This window comes from Helianthus annuus, chromosome 14, assembly GCF_002127325.2.
Source record: "Helianthus annuus cultivar XRQ/B chromosome 14, HanXRQr2.0-SUNRISE, whole genome shotgun sequence".
Classification (NCBI taxonomy): Eukaryota; Viridiplantae; Streptophyta; class Magnoliopsida; order Asterales; family Asteraceae; genus Helianthus; species Helianthus annuus.
The window spans coordinates 152,325,435-152,350,097 of NC_035446.2; the positions used below are offsets into that span (position 1 = coordinate 152,325,435).

Genomic DNA, 24,663 nt, shown 5'->3' on the forward strand with positions numbered 1-24,663 from the left:
CGGCACCCACGATTAAACTACACATCACATAACCAAACACCTTTTCCACTTTATCTTGCGGTTCATGCGAAAAGGTAAACCGCGAATGCATGTGACTATGGAAATGGTGGCTATAGGAAATGCAAACTGCAACTCCATGTGTGAAAACGGTTACTATGGGAAATATAACCCATAACCCACATCGCCCACGGTTCACACACCAATTTTCATATTCAAATCTGAATTGCGTATAGTCGTAAATATCATGACATCCACACCAATCAAAGATGATTTCAAATCCAAACCGTCCATTTGCCCCATTATCGGATCAAAGTTGCTGTCACTGCCACTTGGCAGCTTCTAATAAGTTCACTGTATCCGGGACCCACTCATATCGATTTTACTCTATCCACCCCTCTTCTCGTGCTCCCGCAAAAAAAAAAAAAAAAAAAAAAATCAGTTTGGTTCGTTGGCGCTGCTTTATTCATGCAAAAAAACGGAGACGAAGATCGAATTACAACAATAAACCCTAGTTTTCTAAAATCGATATGTACGGTTAGTTTGCTACTTTAATATTTTGCAATTTTGATCATAGATCCTATTCGTACATCTGTAATCCACATACACGGATGCATGTAAGGTTTATCGAATTATCGAGCGATTGTTATGCGAGTCACTGATTTGATGTATGTTTTAGATTCACAAGTTGTTTCGTTGTTTGAATCGGTATTTGATTTTTGTATCTTAGAGTTGGAATGTTGTGATTAAGTTGTTTGAAAGAGTAATAGTGAGGGTTTTGAATCCTAATTTTTAGGAATTAGGGTTTACGTTGTGTTATTTGATAGTTTCTGAAGTTGTTGAGGAGTACGGTTAGGATGGGGGAAGGGGAGGGTTGTGTGGTGGTGGTGAGTAATGTTGGGGAAATGGAAGATGAGAAAAATCAGCAAAAGCGTGACCGGCAGTGGCTAACGGGTGATTCTGATAGGGAATGTGTGGCCAAAAAACAGGGAAAAGAGGGTTTAGGTGAGGATGAAGTTGATCGTTGTGCTATGAATCAATCAGAGGTTGCTCTGGATTCTGTTGAAGAAAAGCCTTGTGCTAACGGGATGCTCACGGAGGGTTTAGATGTTACTAAACTTGAGCCATGTGGTAGAAGACAAACAGCAGAAGCTCTAAGTGACAATATGGCAAACACTTCTGATAAGGTGACAGTACAAGAGACCTGTGAAATTATGCAAGCACATGACTCTTTAAATTGTATTGGTGTAAATCGTTCGATTGAGCAGTTTGTTAATGACGATTTAAATGACATGGAGCTAGATTCTGCTGGCGAGAAGCGCTCGTCAGGAGTTTCAAATGATATGGAAATGGAGACTGTAATTGAGCAGCCTGTTAAGGAGTGCCCGGATGAGATGGAACTAGAAACGCATGGTAGTATGCAGAGAACAGGGGTTGAAATTGACATTGAACCAGAGTCTTTTATTAAGCAGCCTGTCAAAGAATGTTCACATGAGATGGAAACCGATGGTTTTGTCAAGATTCAACCAACAGATCCTTTGAATGAGAATGCACCAGATTCTTCTGTTCAGCAACCCGTTAAAGAATGTCTGCATGATATGGAATTAGAGGTTTGCGTAAGGAAGCAGACAACACAATCTTCAAATGATATTGAAATAGAGTCTTCCTCTGTTACCAAGCAGACATCACAGGCCTTGGATAATACTACACTGGAGTTTTCTGCTGATAAATTTATTAAGGAGTGTCAAAATGAGATAGTATTAGATCCTTGCTCCAAGAAGGAGGTGAATGAGGCTTCAAATGATGATATAAGTTCTGAGGTTTCGAATCCAAATGTATCTCCTCGTGATAATTCTTTGAGTTTCCAGACTGTTAATAGCCAACCAGATGGAAAGCTTGTCATGACAGGCCAAGCTGTTTGCGGTGAAATTACGTCGGCTTGTATTGGGAACTCAGGCAGTGAGGGGAGCTCAAGCCAAGAAGAACAGTGTACAAATAATACATCTGTTACAGTGTCAACATCACATGTTGTATTAGAGGTTCCAAAGCATGCTAGTACTTCTTCTGGTATTAGGAAAATCACCTTCAAGTTCAGCAAACGGAAGGAAGACTATGGTAATCAATTGTCTGCATCTGCTGTGAAACGTATGGGTGGTGGTTTCGATAATGGTACCCGTAAGGTACCCAGGTTAACCTATGTTAGTGAGCAAGGGCTGCATGAACCTGGTGATTCTATTCCTGATAGTTATCCTACTACTGTTAAAAAGCTCTTATCAACTAGAATACTGGATGGAGCCAAAGTGAAATATATTTCTACCTCAGTAAGTTGCATCTGTGATTAGTTATTCACTTATTCACTAACATTTTAAGAAAAAAAAAACATTATATTAACAGAAATTGGCAATTGTGTATCCATTTGCATTAAACCAGGGGGAGCTTATTGGAATTATTAAGGACTGTGGATATTTATGTGGATGTGCAACATGTAATTTTTCTAATGTAAGTTTCTCATATGTATATAAAAGGGTGTATTTTGTTATTGGACTGCTACATTTGTTTAATGCTTGAATGATGCACCCAGGTTCTTCGTGCTCATGAGTTTGAGGGACATGCTGGTGGAAAAACTAGGCACCCTAATAAACACATATATCTGGAAAATGGAAAACCTATTTACAGCATAATTCAGGCAATGAAAACTGTTCCTTTCAGCACCGTAGATGAAGCAATAAGAAATGTAGCTGGTTCATCTGTCAATGAGGAACTCCTCCAGGTTTGGAAAGGTGACAATGATGACATCAGTTTTATTTGTAAATTAAATACATATGTATAGACTTGCTCCGGAGAGACTGAAGGAGGTATAATGGATGTGTGGAGTAGTATATTATATGTGATGGATGTTAGTGATATTGATTAGGGCAGTGGAAAACATGTTATTTAGGATACTGAACTACATAAATATTATGTTATTACTCCTCTTTGATATATTAATTTTTTTTTTTTTTTTTTTTTTTTTTTTTTTTGCATTTTCTTTGTAATATGCAGGGAGTCTTCAAAGAAACACCGACAAGGATAAGATAGATGAAATCCATCATTCAAAGCTTATGAATTTGTATCATTCAACAGCAAGGTGCAGACCATCCCTTCAATATCTGTTATTCTATCCTTTTTATAATCTTTTTGCTTTAGGGGATCAGACAATCACAATATTGAGTTATCCGTTCTTTATATCCATTAGTCTTATAAAAATTGATAGTATTAGTTATGCCCCTAGGCTAAAGGGATAATTAAGCATCTATTTCTTTTGTCAATGTTTGAATGCATGACCTTATAATTTGTTGTCAGCATACAGCTATAATATCATCTAAGAAATAAACTTTGTGACACATTCTATATTGGTTTGTTTTCTCTTTCTCGACTAGGATGCAATTCATTTGACCCTAAATATTCAAAGTCTACATGATTCTTCATTTCTTAGCATTTGGGTTCATATGCTTATTTACTACACACCCACACCCACACCCACGTCTGTACGCAACTTATATGTTGCATGATTTTTTAACAATGTCCACCGATGGTCAAACTGAAAGCTGGAAACATACTTTTTGATATCGGGTTGTATCATTTGTTTTTCATACTTTAGCAACTTCTTACTGGACGGCATTTGCGAATGTATGGCTTTAGATCTTGATTATGGTTGGACAATGGTAGATGCTGTTAGATGTGAATTATAATTTTAAAGATTATAAACTTAACAAGTTTTGATTATTCTTCTTTTAGCTGCACCAGCCACACGCGAGAAGATTGTTCAAGCCCGTTCTATTGTTATCGTAAGAGCTTCACTTTGGAACCTCCAACATTTGTTAGTGAGACCTTGAAGGAGCGGAAAGACCTGTTTAAGAAGTATGCTCTTTTTGTGTTCTTCTTTCTTGTGTCCTCTCTCACCCACACATGCAAATTGCATCACTTTATATGTGTGTGTGCATGCGTCAATATCTAGACATACATGCATATATGCATACTTAAGATCTGTTGAGACGAGGGATGACTTCCTAAGAAGCAAATTATTGAATAAATCCCTGTATGATATCTGTGCCAATTATCTTTCCGATAATTGCTAGTTACTAGTAACAATGCCCGCGCTATGCAGCGGGGTTTCGCTCGGTATCGATTCGGTTTGGTACAAACTGACATACGTTTTACGTCGATCGAAATCCAATATCATTGTGGCACGTTAACCATATAAAAGAACAAAATAAAAAAAGTCTGAAAAGATATTTAAAATATAATGTTCACCTCAGGATTATACTTGAATATTTATCAGTATATTTGTTAGTTGAGCAAATGATAATCATATGTATTTAAGGTATAACTAAGCATATTTCTTTATAACAATCCTAATATGATACTGATATTTCATGCAAGTAGTTATTATATGCTAACCAAAGCGGTTAAAAAATAACAGAGATTTTTTTAATAACCAACTAATACTTGTGTTTAAAAGATCATTATTATACCAAAGAATAATAATTTTGATTGTAAAATGTAAACGTATTCTAAATTTCAAGGCTGTAGCACACACTTTCACCAAAAATAAAAATAAAATGGTGGCCCAATAGAAGGTGGATATGTGACCCAATTAAAGAAAACCACTGTAGACACAAGTTGATAATTGTATGTATTAGTAAAGTAATAGTAATAGTAAAGTAATAGTCATAGTAATAGTAACTAGATCCCTCTTTTTATCTTTTTCCCTTATGTATAGTTGTTCGCCTGCGTACATTAATTTTTGTACGCTGTACAACGTGTTTATAAAAAAGTGAGGGCGCGATACTTACATAGGATCCAAGAGAGGGTCTCTGTAATGCATTTTTGCGTGTGTTATACTCGTTTTTTGTGCATATTTCTTGTAGTTTCCTTAGGCGTTCATTAGAGTCAAAACAAGTGATTGCCTATGGTTGATTTTTTATATCACTTCATTCACTTGTGTATTTGCATGCGTATATCTCTTCCAGCTGATTTCACATTCTTTTTGCAGGCCAAGGTCATACACATATAGCCCTGTTGTTGAAACCAAACGAAGTGCTGAAGGTGGCCAAAGGAAAAGGTAGTCTGATTTTTTTCTATATCTTAATCTGGTGCAATTTTTCATGCAGACAGAATCTGGAAATAGCTGCTTGACATTGGTTCTTTTCACCAGCTATTCTTTTAAATATGTTATCTGGTGAAATAACTTGTGTTATCTGTCACACTCAACTTCAAGACTCAAGAGCTCTAAGTTAAAATTTGCAAGTTTCATGTTGTGGCACATGTATATATTTGCTTTGCTTTTCAACCCCGCTGTAATTTGCTCCATGTTGCTATTGCTATCTTGCCTCAACATATACACTCATAAAATCTATTCCATATGGTGACAGGGATAATGATTTACATCGCTTACTTTTTATGCCTAATGGGCTTCCAGATGGGACTGAACTGGCTTATTATGCCAGAGGGAAGGTGAATGCTGTTTTAATGGAATATTGGATATTTTATTTTTTCTGTGCATACTTCATGAGTTATACAAGACGTTTACAATTTTGCAGAAGATACTTGATGGTTACAAGCAAGGGAATGGTATATTTTGTAGCCATTGTGACACCGAGGTAAACACTCTTTTCTGGTTAAACAGAAAGTTTCTCTTAATTAGTTTGATATTAATTTATCTACTTCCTTCCCACAGGTCAGTCCTTCACAGTTTGAAGCTCATGCTGGATGGACTGCCAAACGGCAACCGTGAGTGGTGTTTTGGAGTTTAATTATAATATGATTATATTGTGTGTTGTGTTAATACAATAGCCCCGTTTTGTGCAGATATCGCCATATATATATTTCTAACGGCCTGTCACTCCATGATATAGCTCTGTTACTTGCAAATGGTCAAAGTATTGCCACTAGCAATAGTGATGATATGTGTACAGTATGTGGAGATAGAGGAGAGCTGGTTTTTTGTGATGGCTGCCCTCGTGCTTTCCATGCAGGTAGAGCTTTATCTGTTTAATTGCAATAATGCTACATTCTTATTTAACTCGTTTACTCTCTAATCTTATATTGGTTCATTTCTTCTATCCTGTATGAATACCGTTCTATTTTGCAATGCTGGACTAGTATTTATAGCTTCTAGCTTGCAGGTTGTTTGGGATTGGAGGGTGTTTCTTCTGAAGATCGGCACTGTACGTATTGTAGAGACAGTGTTGGTTCTGGTAGAAAAGCTACTGCAGAGTCCAGACCGATTGTTATCCGACTGACCCGCGTTGTTAAAGCCAGAGAATACGAAACAGGTGGCTGTGTTATTTGCAGGTTTGTATATGCCCTTTTGGTTGAATAGTGTCTAATCCAGTTTCATTGACATATTAGTTTCGAATGTTTACACTTTTATAAATTTGGTTTAAGCTTACCAATCTATTTTTGTGTTCCTCTACCAGGGCCCAGGATTTTAGTGTTGCTGAATTTGACGACCGGACAATGATGTTATGTGATCAAGTATGCATAATCCTTTTTTGTACCATTTTACTTTGTGTTTTGTTCTCTTATTGTAACATTTGTGTTTCATGCTGCCTAGTGTGAGAAGGAGTACCATGTTGGTTGTTTAAGAGAGAGTGGAAGATGCGATTTGAAGGTCAGCTACAAAATCATTGTCGTATTTGTATTTGAAATTTTGAACACTTGATGGCTTTTTATTGTTTAGGCAGCTAAAGATTCAGCATAATTTGTTAAATGTAACCAGGCACTCCCGTCTGATAAATGGTTTTGTTGCAATCACTGTGATTTGATCCACGGTGCTATTCAAGATGTGGTTGTCAGTGGAGCAGCTGTAATTTCAGGTTCAATAATGAGTACAATTAACAGGAAACACATAGAGAAAGGTTTTGTTAGTGGAGCTCCAAATGAAATTAAGTGGCGGATGTTAAGTGGGAAAAGCCGCTATCCTGAACATTTGCCGCTGCTGTCAAGGGCTGCTGCCATTTTTCGGGTATGTTCTTTTACTATTGCTATCTTGTAAGGTGGCTTGTCTCTCACCTTATTTACTGACATAATATGAGGTGCACTACATGGGCAAGATAAAGACAATGCAAGCAAAAACAACTAGATTTTCAAGTTCATATTAAGTAATAGATTTGTTTCACTAATTAACGTTTCTGTTTTTATACTGCTTGTCTGCTTTGCCACATATCATATGTGGGCTTAAGTGTGTAAATTGATTCATTCAGTAGCTTATCTTGGTTTTTTCGAGTGGTGGTGATAGTTTTGAGTTTTTTTTTTAGAATCTTAATGAAAATGGTGCGGTTGCAGAATTGATATTGATTAAACATGCCTTTGTTAAACACTTAAATTTATTGTTCTCATCTCTGTTTATAAATTACCTTTCAAAATTTGTTTTGCTAAAGTTATATGGTACCCATTTGCAGGAGTGTTTTGATCCCATTGTTGCAATATCTGGCCGTGATCTGATACCTGTAATGGTATACGGGTAAGTTGTCTTGTGGTGTGCATGTTGTTCTTTTTATTGATTTTATTCAAGGGCCTGGATTGACTTCGGTTATGCTGGACCTAGGGGTGTAAACGAGTTACCAGCCAAGCCCGAGCTCGCCTATGCTTGAGCTCGGCTCGTTTAACTTGAGAGAACTCAAGCTTGGCTCCAGGGTAGTTTTTCAAGCTTGAGCCCGCGTTTATTATTTTTTAATGATTATATAATTTTATTATTTTACAATTACATTTATAAATTCTTTCATGTATAGTTATAATTATAATTTATATATAGAACATGATATCATCATCATACTCAGTAAATCCCACCAATAGCAAAGCTAAGGTAGGGTCCGAGGAGGGTACGATGTAGACAGCCTTACCTCTACCCCGTAGGAATAGAGAGGTTGCTTCCAGTGAGACCCCCGGCTCGATAGTAGTTTTGTATATGTATCAATTAATTATTTTTATCATAGTTTTATACACAATATTTATTATGTAAATATGTATCTGATATGATAAATAACAATTACATAAATAAATGCTCATTTAGGCTCGCGAGTCTAGTCAAGCTCGATGTGTGAAGCTCGTACTCGGGCTCGTTTATTAAATGTGCTCCAATATAAGCTCGAACTCATTTAAGCTTGGCTCCATTTGAGCTTTTAGTGAGCCGTCTTGACTCTTGAGTGACTCAGGGAGAAGGCAGGTGCTAATTTGGATAGGAAAACATCTTCCATTTGTGAATAACATGGATCTCAGATTTTATAACCAAGTTTTACACACACAAACAAACAACAACTGCAGTTTGCATATCTATGTAACTGATAAGAAAAGCTCAAAATGCTGCAAATTATATTTTCTTTAACCAAGGGTGGTCAGTGGTGACCCAACCTTTCCATAGAATCTACCAGAATTCAGTTTCTTGGGGTACAAATTTCCTGCCCTCGTTACTGTATACTAGGTGATGTTAGATGATGACTGGCAGATATCAAGGATCAATACATGACCATGTTTTAGTCGCCATGTTTTTTACCCGTTCTCTTTTAATAGGTAACCATGTGTATCATTATCAGAAAGCACAAAGGCTTTTAAATATAAAGGCTTCGTGAACCATTACATCATGACTTTTCAATATTCAGGAGAAACATATCTGGGCAAGAGTTTGGAGGAATATATTGTGTTGTTCTTATGGTGGGGTACGTTTATTAATCTGCAACTTTATTTTTAGATTCCACTGCTTCCATTTTGCTATCTAATTATATTTCCACTGCCTGTTTTTTTCTTTATCGTCTTGTTGACATACACGTGCAGGTCAATAGTTGTATCTGCAGGTCTCCTGAGAGTTTTTGGGCGGGAGGTTGCCGAGCTCCCGCTGGTAGCTACCAGTAGACAACACCAAGGGAAGGTGAGTGCAATGCTTTTTGTTGGTTCAAATATGGTTAATTAGAATGTTACGAGTAACGATTCACTAATTTATAGTTGTAATCTATATTGGTTGCAGGGATATTTCCAAGCTCTCTTCTTTTGTATTGAGGAATTACTCTTGTCAATGGGTGTTGAACTCCTTGTGCTTCCTGCTGCTGAAGAAGCCGAGTCTATATGGACCAAGAAGTTGGGTTTTAGAAAGATGAGTGATGAGCGGGTAAGTTAGTTTTTTTCTGTTTTAAATATTTTTCATTCGATGTGTGGTCTTTTTGTAGACCTGAAAAAACTGAAGCACTTTCCAAAATAACAGTTGAAGTGACAGATTAGTTGGTTAATTTGTTGTTAATGTTTTTGCTACAGTACTCAGAGTTCGCGCGGGACATCCAGCTGACCATATTTAAGGGAACATCAATGCTTGAGAAGGAATTGCATCACGCTACATCATAATCTTTTTGTTCTTTCTGCTTCGTGTCTGCTGGACGAGAGTCAATATCGACGCATAAAGCTCAAGTTATATAAAGATTTTTTTTTAGCTTTAAAGGCAGTCTAGTTTTTATAAACTGAGAAAGCACAAACTAGAGGAAAATGGGCATGTAAGCCTTTGCTTTTATTTGGCATACATATATGGATGTAAATTGAAAGGGTTCTCGAGACAAGTTGAACACATTTCGAAACGTGCTTTATATTTGTATTTAGTTCTCTTTTAGTAGTAAATTTGCTATTTAAACCATGTCACACAAGTAAAACAAAACGGAAAGTAATGATTGAAAGGGTATTAAGGCGCATTAATCATTACGCATTTTTAAAGAGGTATTATGATACTGACGTGGTAGGAAGTGCCCCTTAGGGGGGCGGGGCGTTAACCATTATAAATGGTCTTATAGGAAGAAAAATGATGAATTAGGCAAGCTCCCTAATTCATGTTTTCCTAAATTAACATTACCTAAATTAATATTTTTGTTCTCAAAATTGTTAACCCTTGTTTAGTCTCAATATAAACAATACATGTACATGTAACCTTTGAGCACCTTGAATAAAGATGCACTTGTAATCCTTGAGAACCTATATAAAGAAGAAATGGCATTGGGTTTAAAATTCCTCATGCATCTTCTCCGTCTCTTCTATAAGAAATGTTTTGTATATCAGAAGATATCGGGTATGTTGTATGTATGTCTTGTAACAAATGGGTCCCCGAAGAAAGTCAACATTTTCGCGTGGAAAGCCAATGTGGGTTTGATACCATCAGCCTTTTATGTGGGGAGGCTGATGGATGAGGCATATCATCTGCTAACGACTTGTCATGTCGCCTCTATAATATGAAGCCAAGTCAGTTTGTGATGTGATATTCTACAAATACACTGTCTCAGTAAAGCACCTCCTAGATATACAAAAAAAGCCTTCTGTTGTCACGAGCAAAGAGAAAAGTTATACATGGCATATGGTGGCATGCTGGGTTATTTAGAGAGAGCAAGACACGAAAAGGCTTTCTCCAACAAGTTAACCACGGTAGGAAAGATTATGGAAGATATAAAATCTAGCACCTTCCCTCAAATCAACAACCGGTTTTCCTATAAAGCGATTTCATGGAGCAATTGGTGTAGTTTCAGTTTTAAAAAATATATGTAGTTATATATTTTTATCTAGCGTCTTGCTAGTTGTTTAACGAATGGTTGTTAAAAAATATATCTATAGTTAGGGGTGTTCAAAAAAATTCGAATCCGAAACCGAATCCGAAATATCCGAAAACCCGTATCCGAACGGATAATCCGAAAATTCGGATTCGGATTCGGATAGTGATTTTGAGAATTTTCGGATAATCGGATTATCCGAAAATTTAATTTTTATTTTTTTCGGATATCCGAATATCCGAAAATATCCGAAGTATCCGAAAAATATCCGAAGTATCCGAAAAATATCCGAAATATCCGAAAAAATATCCGAAAAATATCCGAAGTATCCGAAAAATATCCGAAATATCCAAAAAATATCCGAAATTTATATTCGGATATCCGAAACTCTCCGAAAAATCTGGTTCCAAATATTAAAAATAATAAAAATTAAAAATTAAATAAAAAATTGGTTATTCGGATATCCGATTAGATATCCGAACCCGAATCCAAAATTTCGGATATCCGATTCGGATATCCGAAATTTCAGATTCGGGTTCGGATGTCAATATTTCACTATCCGAAATTTCGGATATCCGATTTTCGGATATCCGAAAACCGGATTATCCGATCTTGAACACCCCTATCTATAGTCATGTGTGTTTAATAATTAACTAAAGATGCACATTTATTTTAGTGAGAAAGTGGTAAATATTACAAAGATATAACTTAGTCTTTTTTTTTTTTTTTGAAGAATGGCGAAAATTATATTAAAAAGCATAAGCAAGAAGCTTTGTGCAGTGCAGTACATGAACAAAGGAAGTAAGCTAATACAGAAACAAACCAACCAAAAGAGTTACACTGGGAAATCAGAAAATTTAAAGCCTTGCCATTTTTCCCAACAGAGGTCTGTGTATCCTGCTCGGAATTTCGCCCAGAAGAAGGAGTCCGCCTTTATGTCACCTATAATTTTTTCCAGCCGCGGATGTCGATCCTTGAAGATCCGTTCGTTTCTCGCCTTCCAAATGTTCCAGCAGGTTGCAGCGATGACCATCCCAATCGCCTTTTTTGTGCCCTTTCGGAGTTTCTCGGCTGAAATTGTTTCCAGCAACTGCACTAAACTAATGAAGTAACGCGGAGCTGGTAACTTGATCCATTGTAGAATTATGATCCAAACATTTTGTGCAAGGTCGCAGGAGATTAGGAGATGGTTCGAATTTTCCACACTATCATTGCAAAAGGCACAACCAAGGTAGGGAAGTGATACTCCTCGTCTTGCCAATGCTTCACGGGTTGGAATGCGATCTAAAACGACCCGCCATATAAAACAGTTTACCTTCTTGGGTATCCAATGGAGCCAAGAAAGCAGTTTTGTTTCGGGAATGATATTTATGTGATCAAGTTCTGATCTTAAACCACTCACTGTAAAATCTTCGCAGCTGGAACCCATTTTCCACAACCATCGATCTGGGCCGGGCCCAAGCCCAGCAGAACAAAGCAAGTCGGAACATAGCGACCAACTGACCTGGTGTTCTGGCAGAGAGAGAGGTGTTGAGCTGCCCCAAAACCATTCCACGGATCCATTATTTCGTTTGTACCGTTGCTGGACATAGCATCTTTTGTCAGATTCCAAGGCAAAGAGACTCGGAAATTCATCTCGGAGGGGCTTGTTTCCCACCCAGGTGTCTAGCCAGAAGAGCGTTTTGTCCCCTATTCCTACCTTTGGCATCATCCTTGCTTTAACATCGACTACCGGTTCTTGTTTTACTCTCCCCAAATTGATAATCGACTTCCAGACCCCAGCAATTGAACTTTTAACCGGGATAGAAGCATGACATCTAACCCCGCAATGTAGTGCCGAGATCAGTTTGGCCCATAAAGACGAGTTTTCATTTTTATACCTAAGACACCATTTAACCATTAAAGCCTTGTTTGTGGAAGCGAGACTTCCGATGCCTAAACCCCCCTCCTCCTTGGACGCAACGACCTTAAACCATGGAACCCAGCTGATCTTGTTTTTTTCCATGCAACCCCCCCAAAGAAATTTTCGACGCATTTTTTCCAGTTGCTTGATGACATTGAGTGGTGCACAAAATAATGAAAAGTAGTATGTTGGGAGATTACCTAAAACCGCCTCAATGAGGGTTACACGGCCACCGAAAGATAACGTCCTCGCCTTCCAAAGAGAAAGTTTGTTTTCAAACCTTTCAATTATCGGTCTCCAATTTTTTGCTAGACCCATGTTGGCCCCGACCGGAAGACCAAGGTAGGTAAAGGGAAATGATCCCGGTTTGCAGCTGAGGATTGATGCCATGTTACTTAATTCAACGTTGGTGACACCCACACCGTATAGTAGACTTTTGTTGAAATTCACTTTAAGACCGGAGGCAAGGTGAAAACATGCTAAGAATCTAGCAAGATTGTTGAAATTTGATAGGGACCAGTCGCCTACAAATAGCACGTCGTCTGCGTAGAGAAGGTGTGACACCGTCGGGCCGTCGTTTGGAGTTTTTACACCATTGAAAATACCTTCCAAGTTGGCGTTGACCGCAGCTACATGTAGGGCTTCCATGGCAAGAATGAAAAGTAACGGCGAAAGCGGATCACCTTGACGTACCCCCCTTTGAACTTCAAATTCACAAGTTGGTGATCCGTTTACTAGAATGGACGTTCTAGTAGAAGATAATATGCCCGACACCCATTTTCGCCATAAAGCGGAGAAGCCCATTTGTTGCATGACGGAATCAAGAAAACTCCAACTTAAAGAGTCGAAGGCCTTTTCGAAATCCACTTTAAAAAGTAGCATTTTCCTCTTGTTTTTCTTTCCCCAGGATACTAGATCATTTATTATCAATGGCCCTTCTAGAATACTTCTCCCTTCAATGTACGCCGTTTGAGTATCACTTACCAAATCACTGATCACTTCTTTAAGCCTGTTTGCTAGTCATGAACCCCAAACATCCTCTTATACCGTGTAGTATAAAGGTCAAAAGTCGGCTTTTGCAATCAATGGTAGGACAATCAATAGGAAAATTAATGAAGCATTTATTATTGGTATTATTTTGACCAAATCGTAAATCTCGTCTTCCAATTTACTTGGTAACTAGCAGCCACATATCACACTATTACATCACAACTCATGCTTTGAGTTAACTAGCAGTCACATATCACACTTTTACATCACAACTCAGAGTTTAACAACAATTCAAATAAATGTTAAGCATAAGGTACAAGGTTTGATGCTTACAAATGTTCCTAATTGATATTTTATATAATATAATATAATATTGTAGTATTATTATTTTTTATTTAATTGTGTTGTTCTAACTTTCTAACTATGTTATTATATTATTATATATACTGTAATTATTATCCTATATAACAATTAGCGTAGACCTTAGCTACAGTTCCGGTTTCTAGGTTATTCTAACCTACATTTGCCTGTCATTACCATCGTTGGTACCTACAGTTCGTGTTTTCTCCCTTCATCCTCATGATACTCATATGATGCTCTGATTTGATTTGATTTGATTTGGGGGTTACGAAGCCTAGAAATCTTCGAATACATCGGTGTATCGAAAAAAGATCGGAGGTAAGCACCATTCCCACCATCGAATACCTCTATTCTCACTCCGCCGGTGACCTACTTTCTTCAATCGCATCGAACCCTTTTCAAATGCAAGATAAAAAGGTTTAATTTTTATTTTTTTCACTATTAACTTCATTGTATAAAGATGCATGCGTTGATTCACGCTTATGGTTGTTCACTTCTTGATTAGTTATGGGTTTTTGGTTGGTCGATTCTTGATTAGTTATGGGTTTATAGTTGTTTAATTTGGTGGGTATTGATTGTTCTAGGGTTTCGGGTTATTACGAATCTGTAAAGATTTCGAATCTGTTTGTGTGTACTTCGGTATATATTGGTTTTCTTTTTGTTATATGATGATTTTGAAATTTAACTACATTGTTTGGTTATATTGGTATGTACATCTGAGTTCGTTTTGTCCTCCATTCACTGGTACTTCAGGTTTCGAAGTACCACACACTAGGGTTGGGTGTTACTTGGTTGCTGCTTTTACCCACCCACGATAACTGACCTCTTTAGGCTTTTTTTTCCCTAAATCGCAGGCGTCATTAGATTGGTCCCCCACATCAGCTAACCACCATCGTCACCACATTCACCATTGCTCGCCACTTGCAAAACCCTAACCTTGCCCAACACCATCTATTAGCCCTAATCAAACACTAGGGCATTGGAGTTGCCTTCAATCGAAGTCCCTGTTGAACACCTGTTTGCATCTTCCACCAGCACAGGCCACCTACATCAACAACACCATCTTCATCGTCAACCTCCGCCTCCACACTCACACCTCTGATAAAGTACTTTGATCTATCTCGCTATGTATAGTTCATGATTTTTGTCAATTAAACATCCTCAGATAACCTTTTGGTTGGTAATTTTGTGTAACTAAACATATTGATGGTTGTGTGGGTGCAACACATCACACTAAATTACCCCATAACTCGCACCTTTGCTTGTAGAGGTTACATTTTGGGTTTTATTTTTGACCTTTAGTAAGAGAATAAATTGGTTGCTGACTTGCTGTTGATGTGGGATCTGATATTTTAAGCTACTCACCATAATAGGAAATGGTGCTATTGGTGAGGTATGGTTACCCTGCTCTTTTTACAATTTAAATCCCTTTGATGTTGTTCTTTTGCTAGATGTATTTTACTATTTCACAAGTGTAAATGTTAGTAGTATTTAATTAATTAAAAAAAACACCAATGTATACGTCATGAAAAAGCTTTATGTTGACGAATGTTGCTTACTTACATTTAAATATTTGGATGATTCTAGCTTTAGAATGACATTTTATTTCTGTTAGTGATCCGTTTGAAATATGTTGCAGGGTGATATTTATGAGCAAAGAACCCAATTTGCGTGGGAGAATCTTCGAACAAAGCTGATGTAAATTTATTAATTCTGAACTTTCTTTTATCCATCATGGTTCAGCTTACATTGAAAATTAAAGTTAAATTTAAACTTAATTTTTTGCATTAATATTTAGAGCAACAGTCATTTACTTTATCCTACGACAACAATAAAGCAAACAACTTACTCTTACTACATATTGGTCAAAATTGCCACATATAACTATAGAAATGGTTTCCATCACCAGGTTAATAATTATGGTTTAGCTTTTAAATTCGGCCTTCTTTCAAACGTATCAATATATATTTTCTAACTATTGTACGTTTGAGTGTTCTTAATTACGCATTTCTTTGATTTTTTTTATTTATGGTTATCAGTAAGTTTAAAGTGGGAACAAAATACAGAAGAGTACACTTTGTTTAGCTAACCGAAATTTGGATTTACATATTGAGGTTGCGTGATAATGTTGCCAAAAGGGTTTTGAGAAAGCATGTTAGGGAGTCACCTTTGGTTGAGAATGATGACATATTCTGCACCGCTGTCAACAGTAAGTTAACTGTAACTCTTTACTATATTTTGTCGTAAAATATAAAATTACTGCAATGCATAACAATGATGGATATGTGTTAGGTGTATCAAAGGGTAAAGATCAAGACTCGCTACAAGGACTGAACATCGTGCACAAGACGCATCTATTGTTAATAATGCTAGACATCCTTTTTTCTATATATAGCTTTATAAAACGCATACGAAGACACTTTAAAATTTGTAACTAATACCATTAACGACTTGACAGAAATGAAATACCCCGTCGCACCGCGACGGGTTATCTTCTAGTTTTGTAACATAGTTAGGCATCATGTGTTGTACATCATGCTTTGTGGCTTTTATATGCTTTACAGGGTACAAGTGCACATCCCATCTGCCTTTACCCTACTTCTTTTTATACAGGCTTCACAATAACACTCTCCTCTTCAATCGATCCTCCTCTGTCGACCTACCGTTGCCGCCAACCACCCTCCGTGTTTTGCTTTTTTGTTAGCGAGGCTGATTATAGTGGTCTGGAGACCTAGCCGCCACCTCCGACGACGGTGGATTGGATTCTGATGATGATTCCGGTGACGATAGAAGGCTCCTCCGGCGATGCTTGATTTCTGACTCGGCAACTACGAGCCGGTTCGAGGTAAGATCTTTTTGTTTCGTTTTTGGGTGAATACCAGAACATTCAGATTGAGAAATTTGGTAAGGAAAATTTGAGCGATATAACTTTTGGTGATTTTAGGGATTTGTGACTGATGACCAATTTCTCGAAGCTACTGTATGGAGCAAATCGCTTCTTCCTTCAACAGGTACATTGTAACACAAAACTGTCACCAGTTATTGCAACATTAATGTCCATGAAAGGGTTAGTGAAAAAACTATTCTATCATTGGTGCATTTAGTATTAGAAAGTTTATAAGTGGCCTTATTATGTTAACTGTCAAACTAATTGGTACTTCATGTACGAATAAAAAGGTTAAAACAGAGACTCATGTTGTGTAAGTGTAATTATTATATGGGGAAAGTGAATATGAGGCTGTTACGCGTCTAAGCTTAGATGCGAAACCCCAAAACTACGTAGTTTTGTTAAAATGTAACTAAAATAATCTAACTTTTTTTTTGAAAAAGGCTATCTCCATGAATATCGTCCAAAATTATTCGCCCCCTCCAAAATAGAAATTGACCTGCATCTTTGTTCCTTCTCTCGCCTTTTCTCTCCCATTTAGAACCTGGTCTATTAAAATTTCCGAAACCATCCGTCGTATCTCAGTTCAAACTCACTAACTTTGATTTTTGATTATGGAGTTATTAGCTTGAATCTGTTTGACTGATCTATTTGTAACATCCTAGTTACTACTTAACGATTTTGTATGTAATTACCAACGATTAGATGTGTAGTTAAGACTACACATGCTATAAAAATACGGGTTTATTAAAACTTTTACAAATCATGAGTTATTCTACATCACGTGATCATATGTTTAATCCTTATGTATCAAAGTCAAAACTAATGTTTTAATGGTTTTGACCCTAGGTGATTTACAACATGGCAAAGTGCGGAAGCGTGTATCTATATCGTGTTCGGTTCTTCGTTGAGCTTGATCGTCTTCCGGCATCCAAGGTGTACCTACATTTCATAAACATGAAATGCTTTAGTCATACAGGACTTAAAACGTGTCTAAACGAGTCCGAGAAACAATTGATAACAAAAAAAAAACAAAAATTTCAACCTGACCTCCACCGTAAATTACGGTGGCACCGTAATTTACGGTGGCCACTGGTTTTACATGCCCCTACCGTAAACCAGTAGGGGGCCACCGTAAGGCTTTTCATCTCCACCGTAAATTACGGTGGCACCGTAATTTACGGTGGACCCTGCATCCAGTTTTCCATTTTTGCCGTAATTTGACACGAAATCTTCCGTATCTTTCTAACCGCTTGTCCGTTTGGCCTACCGTTTCTTCCTACGTGTTTGAAATTTGATTCTCCATCACTTGGAGTTAAATCCGACATTCGGCTTAACAAAATTTAAGACTTCTAAGTCTTCGGCTTATTACCCTTTATACCAAATTTTGACCCGGTTATGCATTTTATCAAATAAACGTATTTATCTGATTCCTATATTTCGTACACTTCATCAAATAATTGTGATATACCATATTAGGTTCTATTCATAGGTTTATTCACAAATTAAACCCGTTTTCACTAGTATGCTTATTTTGACATGTTAAGGATATTTTAAGCACTTTTAAGCTAAATTTCGCTTTCATTCTAATCTAGCGTTGTAACCTATATCTCTTATCTAGTACTCTTCCATCACAACTAAATGTGTGCTGGATTTAAAGTAGATATCTATGTGTTCCGAATTTATACCTCTTGAAATATCATTTTACGGCAAAGACTCATATGGAGTCTTTTGGCTCAAGAATTACGTCTTTCACTACCCGTACTCGTTCTAAACTTTTGTTTAATCATAAGACTCCTTTCCAAACAACCTCTAAGAGTTGTTTGTTCAATTTAGCCTACAAGGGCGTTTTGGTCGATTTTGGTCCTTCTTTTACAATGAAGGGCTATCACCAATTATTCGACCAAATTAGCACTTTTACATACATCATAAATAAGCGTACCTGGCTCGGATCAACAAATAGACCCAATTTTAATACCTTGCTTTATATTCGATAATTAAGAACGATGCGAATATCCATTGGATATCTATTCCTGTAAGCATATGACTCGACAAAAGAATCATTAGTCTATATAGTCAAAAGGTGTTGTCTACACCTTTTGACCCGTTTGGCCGAATTGACCATTTATCTTTGCGAAATGATATTTATTATCATCACCTCTACATGACTCTTCCCGTTTAACACCGTACGGTAATTTTAAATATAAACCGTGTATTTCTTTCGACATAATATGACCAATTTATCGATTTACTTCTTTTTAACCATTATTATGGTTTCTATCATCTTTGATTTTCTTGTTCCGTTCGACTACACGACGGAACATCATATTTCAATTGTTTAGATATCTCATTCATAATTTATATGATAAGAAAAAATTCCACAATTTAAGACTAGTGTAAGATATACTTACCTTGCATCCGAATTATGCTTTTCCGCCATTCTTGCTTCGTTTGACCCGCTTCCTTTCCAAGCCTCCACCTAGCTTGTCAAGCGTCAAACTATCATCATAATTCGTAAGAAGGTTATATTAGTCATCATTAATTATGACTATTCCATCTTACATATTTTCTATCACAATTACCATTCGATCTTATTAATGGTCGGTTTGACTATTTAAAAGTCAAATCACCAATTAACACATATGATTGCACTATCAAGTTCACAAGACTCAATTAGGCACATTATCAACACTTAGTTCTCATTTAGGCATTTTAACAAACACCTAATGTGCATGATTTTACATATTTACTAACTAGTTCCTAACTAGTTATTTTTACCATGATTAACATCAAAATTCACCACTATCACTTATGATCAATTACTCAAACTTGCAAATTGTTCAAGTATCTTGTTCCTACTAGCAACTATGATGTTTTTAAACATGTGTACATCATCATCTTTACTACATAATCAAAACCCACTTGACACATGAGTGTATGATCATGGATTCACAACCATGAACATCAATTCAACAAGTACATGACTAGGGTTTACTCCTAGACATAGTTTCATCACTAATTTCACCCAAACAACAAACATGCAAGTTCAGATTCGAGTTCTCTAGGTTTGCTCAGAATTTCAACTAGAGATTTCTCAGGAAATTTACATACCTCATGACTCCTTTTTCAATGGAGATCACTAATTCATACTCGGATTTTGATTTGGACTTGATTTGCCCCTTCAATTTGATGAAATTGTGTTGATTAGGGTTTGACCCTTCTTGGTCGCCCCTGAGCTCGATCCAGAACACACACTGTGTGTGTGTGTGTTTGTGTTTGTTTTTATTAAAAAACTTTTCTAGTTATCCCGCTTTAACCCCTCGTGTTTGGTTCGTTATTAAGTAGGCCACAACCTACTTATTTCTTTTAACAATTTTCCCACTTATTAACTAGGTTAAATATTCCTAGTTAACTTAGCGGGTTAGGGAATATTTAAGACTAAGTTTATTTTAGGTCCCGTTAACTCGGGCCTTCTAAGCTTTTATTTCTTAAAAGCTTTTATTCACTTTTTATTTATTATTAGGATTAATTATTTAAATCCTAATATTTACCGGGTAAATTTTTACCACTAAAGGTATTTTACCCGTCTTTACTATTAACGTGGTTTGATTACCAAAGCCGTTTTCGGGGTGTTACACTATTAAAATTTCCGGCAATTCAACTGATTGATCCATCATGGGTGTATTAGCTACAGATGAGACCAGGCCCAGGCCCAATCGGACCGCTACCGAAATCTACCCAAAACCAAAACTGAATACCGTACCATATTATGTTTGATCGGTACTGGTTTAGTATGGTACCGTTAAAAGTCCCGAACCGGGACCATGCTGCATAGTACCGATACCGTAATTGATCTAATTCTAAAGCTAACTGAAGTATTGTATACATTCGGTCAGTACTGGTATGTTAGGTTCGGAATGAAATTCCTAGCAGTTACTGTGGTCTGTGCCATACTGAATGAGTAAGATTACAAAAATTTGCCAAAAACTGGTTCGTTTTATAGGCTTTAGTCAACAAGATTTTTGAACATGGGAAATAGCATCCTTATTTTTCAGTATTAAATGGTTTGTAATCTTTGTTTTTTTTTTTTGGCACAAAAGAGAAGCATTTGTTTTCAACTATTTGAGGTTCATTTGCAAAATTTTAGTTGATTCTTGATTCTATACTTCTTCTGGATTTAATAAGCTAAATACTAGTTTTCAAGGGGTCATCTTCTCACCTTAATGGTCATTTAGTGGAGTAATGTTAGTATCTGTTTTTATATCTTTTAAATGGCTACTTATATCTTCTATAAGCCACTTCAATTAAATGGATTTCATACCTTAAGTAAAGTGGAAATATGATGAAAGAGGTCAATATATGATGAACTAAATCATTTGCCAATCATGAATTAACAATTCAAAACACCAGTAATGACTGCACTTACAAATCCAAGATCAACAGTATAATAGGTATCCAAAGCAGGTTAATTGTTCACTCAACCCATAAATCTCCTTGCATCAATTTCCCATCTCATACTTAGGTATCAAGATTTTAACTAGTTGTCCATAAAAAGAGACATAATATATATATGTGATTTTTATTTGTTTTTCGGTAGAAGCTAAAGAGGCACAATTGCATAAAGTAGGTCTTTAAAAAGAATAAAGCAGAGAATAAGTTTTTCAACTAGGGCGTAAAGGAGACGTAGAAAAGGTAGACAGAGATTTAGTTTTTCAACTAGGGCGTAAAGGAGGGTTGAAGGTGCGAATTGATACATCTATGGGAGGAAACAGAGATCAAAATTAACTTTTAATTTCTTTTAATCAAAACTACATAGTTTTGGTGGTTTCGCATCTAAGCTTAGACGCGTAACAGTCCCATATTCACTTTCCCCTTATTATATACACAATTAGGTTTTTTGTTGTCCGCAAATATGTAAGCCATGTGTGTAAACCCGCAAATACATAAGCCATGTGTGTAAACCCATTTTTGTGAATTTATTAGCTAACATTAGTGTTATACTTAAATAAGTTAATCAAGAATGTGGAACAGTGGCTGGAAAACACATGGCAGCAGATATGGTGATTTATTTATATGATAAAGTTGCTGTTAATATATATAACCATAAAATTTACCTTCTTTACCGGTTTAGTCTATTTTCACATTCAATTCCCTTATGTTTCTAAATTTCTTTGAATAACAGGTGTGCTTCAACTAGGGTTCACATCAGCAACATACATTAATCCAACTCTATTGCTACCAAGTACAAAATGTCCATTTGGTGATCATATACAGGACAACAGGAGAAGGTATTTTGAGTTTTGTGACCACATTCTCACTATACCATTTTAGTATATTACTTCAATGATTAAACTATTGTCCATAGTTATTAAAGGCGCGAGGTGCACTCAGGGCGATTTGTTGGTCTCGGGGCTTTGCGGCTGGGCGAGCGCTTTAATAACTATGACTTGAAGCATAGTTATTAAAGGCACGAGGCGTGCTCAGGGCGATTTGTTGGGCTCGTGGCTTTATTTGTGCCTAGGCGCGTCGCTTTAATAACTATGCTATTGTCAACTATTCCCATTGAAATTTATCTAATTAACATAATTTCCCTATTTTTGAGGGGGTGTATAGAATCGCCAATTGTACCCATTTTAGATTTTGACCTATTTACTTTGTTTTCAGAGTATTATTGCAATACTATTGTTTTTGTAGTCATAACATGGACCGAAAACTATGTATGGGTCAACCCGAACCGACCCTGCAATTTTCAACTCTGCACATAACAGTAAATTTTTTCAACCCAGAACCCATTTTCATCTGTTCCCAACCCGCCCAATCCAATCGTCTTGCTACTCTAATAAACTTTTTATATTTTTACCTCTATGTACAATTATTTGTTTTAACTTTTTGGTAGTGGTTCTGTAACTAGCGAGTTTGAGGCTGCAAAAAAATGAGCTGAAACTCAAGACACCACTCTGTGATTAATTACTTGAACCTTAAATTATACCTTGTTATGTTTTTTTATGTGGCATAATCAGAGTCTTGAAAGGATTACTAATAACACATGATCACGAAATAAGTAGTGATGTTTTGTTCATGTCTTTATTTTAATTCAGCCGCCGCGCTAGACATTCATGATCAAGAAGAAGCTCGCGAAGGAGAACAAGCCCATTGCTCTCGCTAGATTCGTATGTCAACTGACAATACCATCCTGTGAAATTTTGTTTTGTAACAGTCTTGATTTTAAAGAAAGATACCATCTTTATGAATAGCTAACGAGTTGTTTACTTTAATTCAGGTACGGTACAAAGCGTAAAACCAGGCTTGAGTTCTAAGGTGTTCTCTATGATGTCTTGATTTTTGCTAAAGGCTATGAATTTGATGATGAATCTGTTCGATCACATGTTTTCCATGTACCTTGAATTATGGTAGGCTATTTAGTGTTTTTATTTGATCTGATGTCTTCAGTTATTGCTGCTTATTTAGTAGTAGCTGCGTTATGGTACAAGAATAATTAATGCTACTGATGTACTCAAAAGTGCATCAATTGTGTGTGCTTGCTTAGGCAAACCAAGGTGCAGCATAGGCGCCTTGAACACACACAAGGTGAGCCGCTTGCGGGTGAGGAGAGGCGAGCACCTCATCCCATTTGGGCGCAATAAAACATGTGATGTGAGGCGAGCAGCCAAAAAAACCAGACACAATTATTGAAAGCTTATTTAGTCCTAAACATTCACATGACGGTGTAAGTTGTTAATCATGATGGCCCACGCGGCAACGCCCGCGGGGTTCCATCTAGTTATTACTAATTACTGATTTCGTGCATATTGTGATTTTCTCTTATACTTTACAATTTTTTATAATATTATGAGTATATGGATATGACTTATCTATGTTATCTACGTATAGATATAAGTTTTTTAAAAATGAGTTCTAATTACTAATATGCAAGTTGTCAAGCGTAAATGTATATGTTATAAAGCTACCTCACATATTGTTTTCTTTAACTGACACCGTTTACATTTTGCATTATTCGAAAATAAAATGTAATGCTTTATAGAATTCCGGATACACTGTTGCGACATAGGTATTTTTTAATCTACATTTTGATAAAAGTTTTATTCAAATATAACTGACTTTTTTGTTCTATATAGTGACGACTTTATTTTTTTGATTTTCTTTTTTGGTTGTTATAACGATTAACGAGTTTGGTGCTAGGCCGATATCAGAATGAAGTAAACCGTTATACTAAATTCTCGTCGAAATCTATGGAAATTTCCATTAGTTTTATTATTAAGTATAGAATTCTGTACATAAATTAAGTATACTAGGTTTATCACCATTGCCGCGTTGCGGCGAACTTGTTTTGTTATTCGGTCTGTGTTTACATGTGTTTTGAAATCACTACGAGCGCATAATGCACGGAACCGCTAACAACACCAAAAAGAAAACGTAGAAAAAACACTAAAAGATAAACGAAAGAAAATCAACCAAAAAAGTTATATTGTTCGTATAAAACCCATAGTCAGAGAAAAACAAATGGTACTGAGTACCAGTACCGAATTTCTCAAACCGAAAGAACTTAAGTACCAAATTTTCCATTAAAAACATCAAAATGACACACATGGCTAATTTTGAATGGTGTTGACACTATTCCTAAGGTTTGAATTTTAATATATAAACTAGCGGTAAGACCCGTGTGCAAACACGGGTCGTTTCTTAGAAAACCATGCATAACACATATTGATAGAACATATAGATGTGTGTATAAATATTGTAGCAAAACGTGTTATCTATTATAGCTAAAAGACAACTATAAGTAAATAAGTAAATATAAAAGATATTTAACAAACTTAATAAAAGATATCTAAAGGATGTCTAACAAACTTAATAAAATTAATCAGTTACATATGATTATTTCAATTCTCTTATTCAAAAAAGAGAGTACATATGAAAGATGTCTAACAAACTTAATAAAATTCAAATAC

At 36.3% G+C, this 24,663-nt stretch overlaps 1 protein-coding gene and 1 long non-coding RNA gene across 11 annotated transcripts; both read left to right on the forward strand.

Moving 5' to 3' along the window:
* Window positions 1–303: 303 nt before the first annotated feature.
* Window positions 304–9,639, forward strand: LOC110904385. 4 transcript variants are annotated; one of them, XR_004879646.1, is made up of 20 exons: window positions 304–2,318; window positions 2,428–2,496; window positions 2,579–2,777; window positions 3,040–3,124; window positions 3,775–3,897; window positions 5,033–5,101; window positions 5,412–5,493; window positions 5,580–5,639; window positions 5,717–5,769; window positions 5,848–6,014; window positions 6,165–6,333; window positions 6,459–6,516; window positions 6,596–6,652; window positions 6,761–7,006; window positions 7,443–7,504; window positions 8,486–8,550; window positions 8,640–8,696; window positions 8,812–8,905; window positions 9,002–9,142; window positions 9,286–9,639. XR_004879646.1 is itself a non-coding variant. In XM_035983380.1 (19 exons), the coding sequence occupies exons 1-19, from the start codon at window positions 855–857 to the stop codon at window positions 9,370–9,372; spliced, it is 3,339 nt and encodes a 1,112-aa protein (XP_035839273.1). In that variant the 5' UTR covers window positions 313–854; the 3' UTR covers window positions 9,373–9,639. The 4 variants fall into 4 exon arrangements, 2 of the variants coding, with proteins under 2 accessions (XP_035839273.1, XP_022005934.1); XR_002572501.2 differs by lacking the exon at window positions 8,486–8,550 and having other exon boundaries at window positions 306–2,318; window positions 8,551–8,696; window positions 9,286–9,620; XM_035983380.1 differs by lacking the exon at window positions 8,486–8,550 and having other exon boundaries at window positions 313–2,318; window positions 5,583–5,639.
* Window positions 9,640–14,017: 4,378 nt separating this feature from the next.
* Window positions 14,018–23,311, forward strand: LOC110904387. 7 transcript variants are annotated; one of them, XR_004879650.1, is made up of 9 exons: window positions 14,018–14,223; window positions 14,661–15,199; window positions 15,446–15,504; window positions 15,846–16,015; window positions 16,099–16,651; window positions 16,751–16,817; window positions 21,876–21,981; window positions 22,792–22,863; window positions 22,974–23,311. It is a non-coding gene; the product is annotated as an uncharacterized LOC110904387 (long non-coding RNA). The 7 variants fall into 7 exon arrangements; XR_004879651.1 differs by having other exon boundaries at window positions 14,661–14,912; window positions 15,109–15,199; window positions 15,446–16,015; XR_004879648.1 differs by having other exon boundaries at window positions 15,446–16,015.
* Window positions 23,312–24,663: the final 1,352 nt, after the last annotated feature.

Bases quoted from the DNA above. Each gene is read 5' to 3' on its own strand.
- LOC110904385 (XM_022150242.2), top strand. From the start codon at position 855: ATGGGGGAAGGGGAGGGTTGTGTGGTGGTGGTGAGTAATGTTGGGGAA. The intron at 6,015-6,164 runs GTAGAGCTTTAT...TCTAGCTTGCAG, and splicing joins CCCTCGTGCTTTCCATGCAG to GTTGTTTGGGATTGGAGGGT. The intron at 6,653-6,760 runs GTCAGCTACAAA...AAATGTAACCAG, and splicing joins GTGGAAGATGCGATTTGAAG to GCACTCCCGTCTGATAAATG.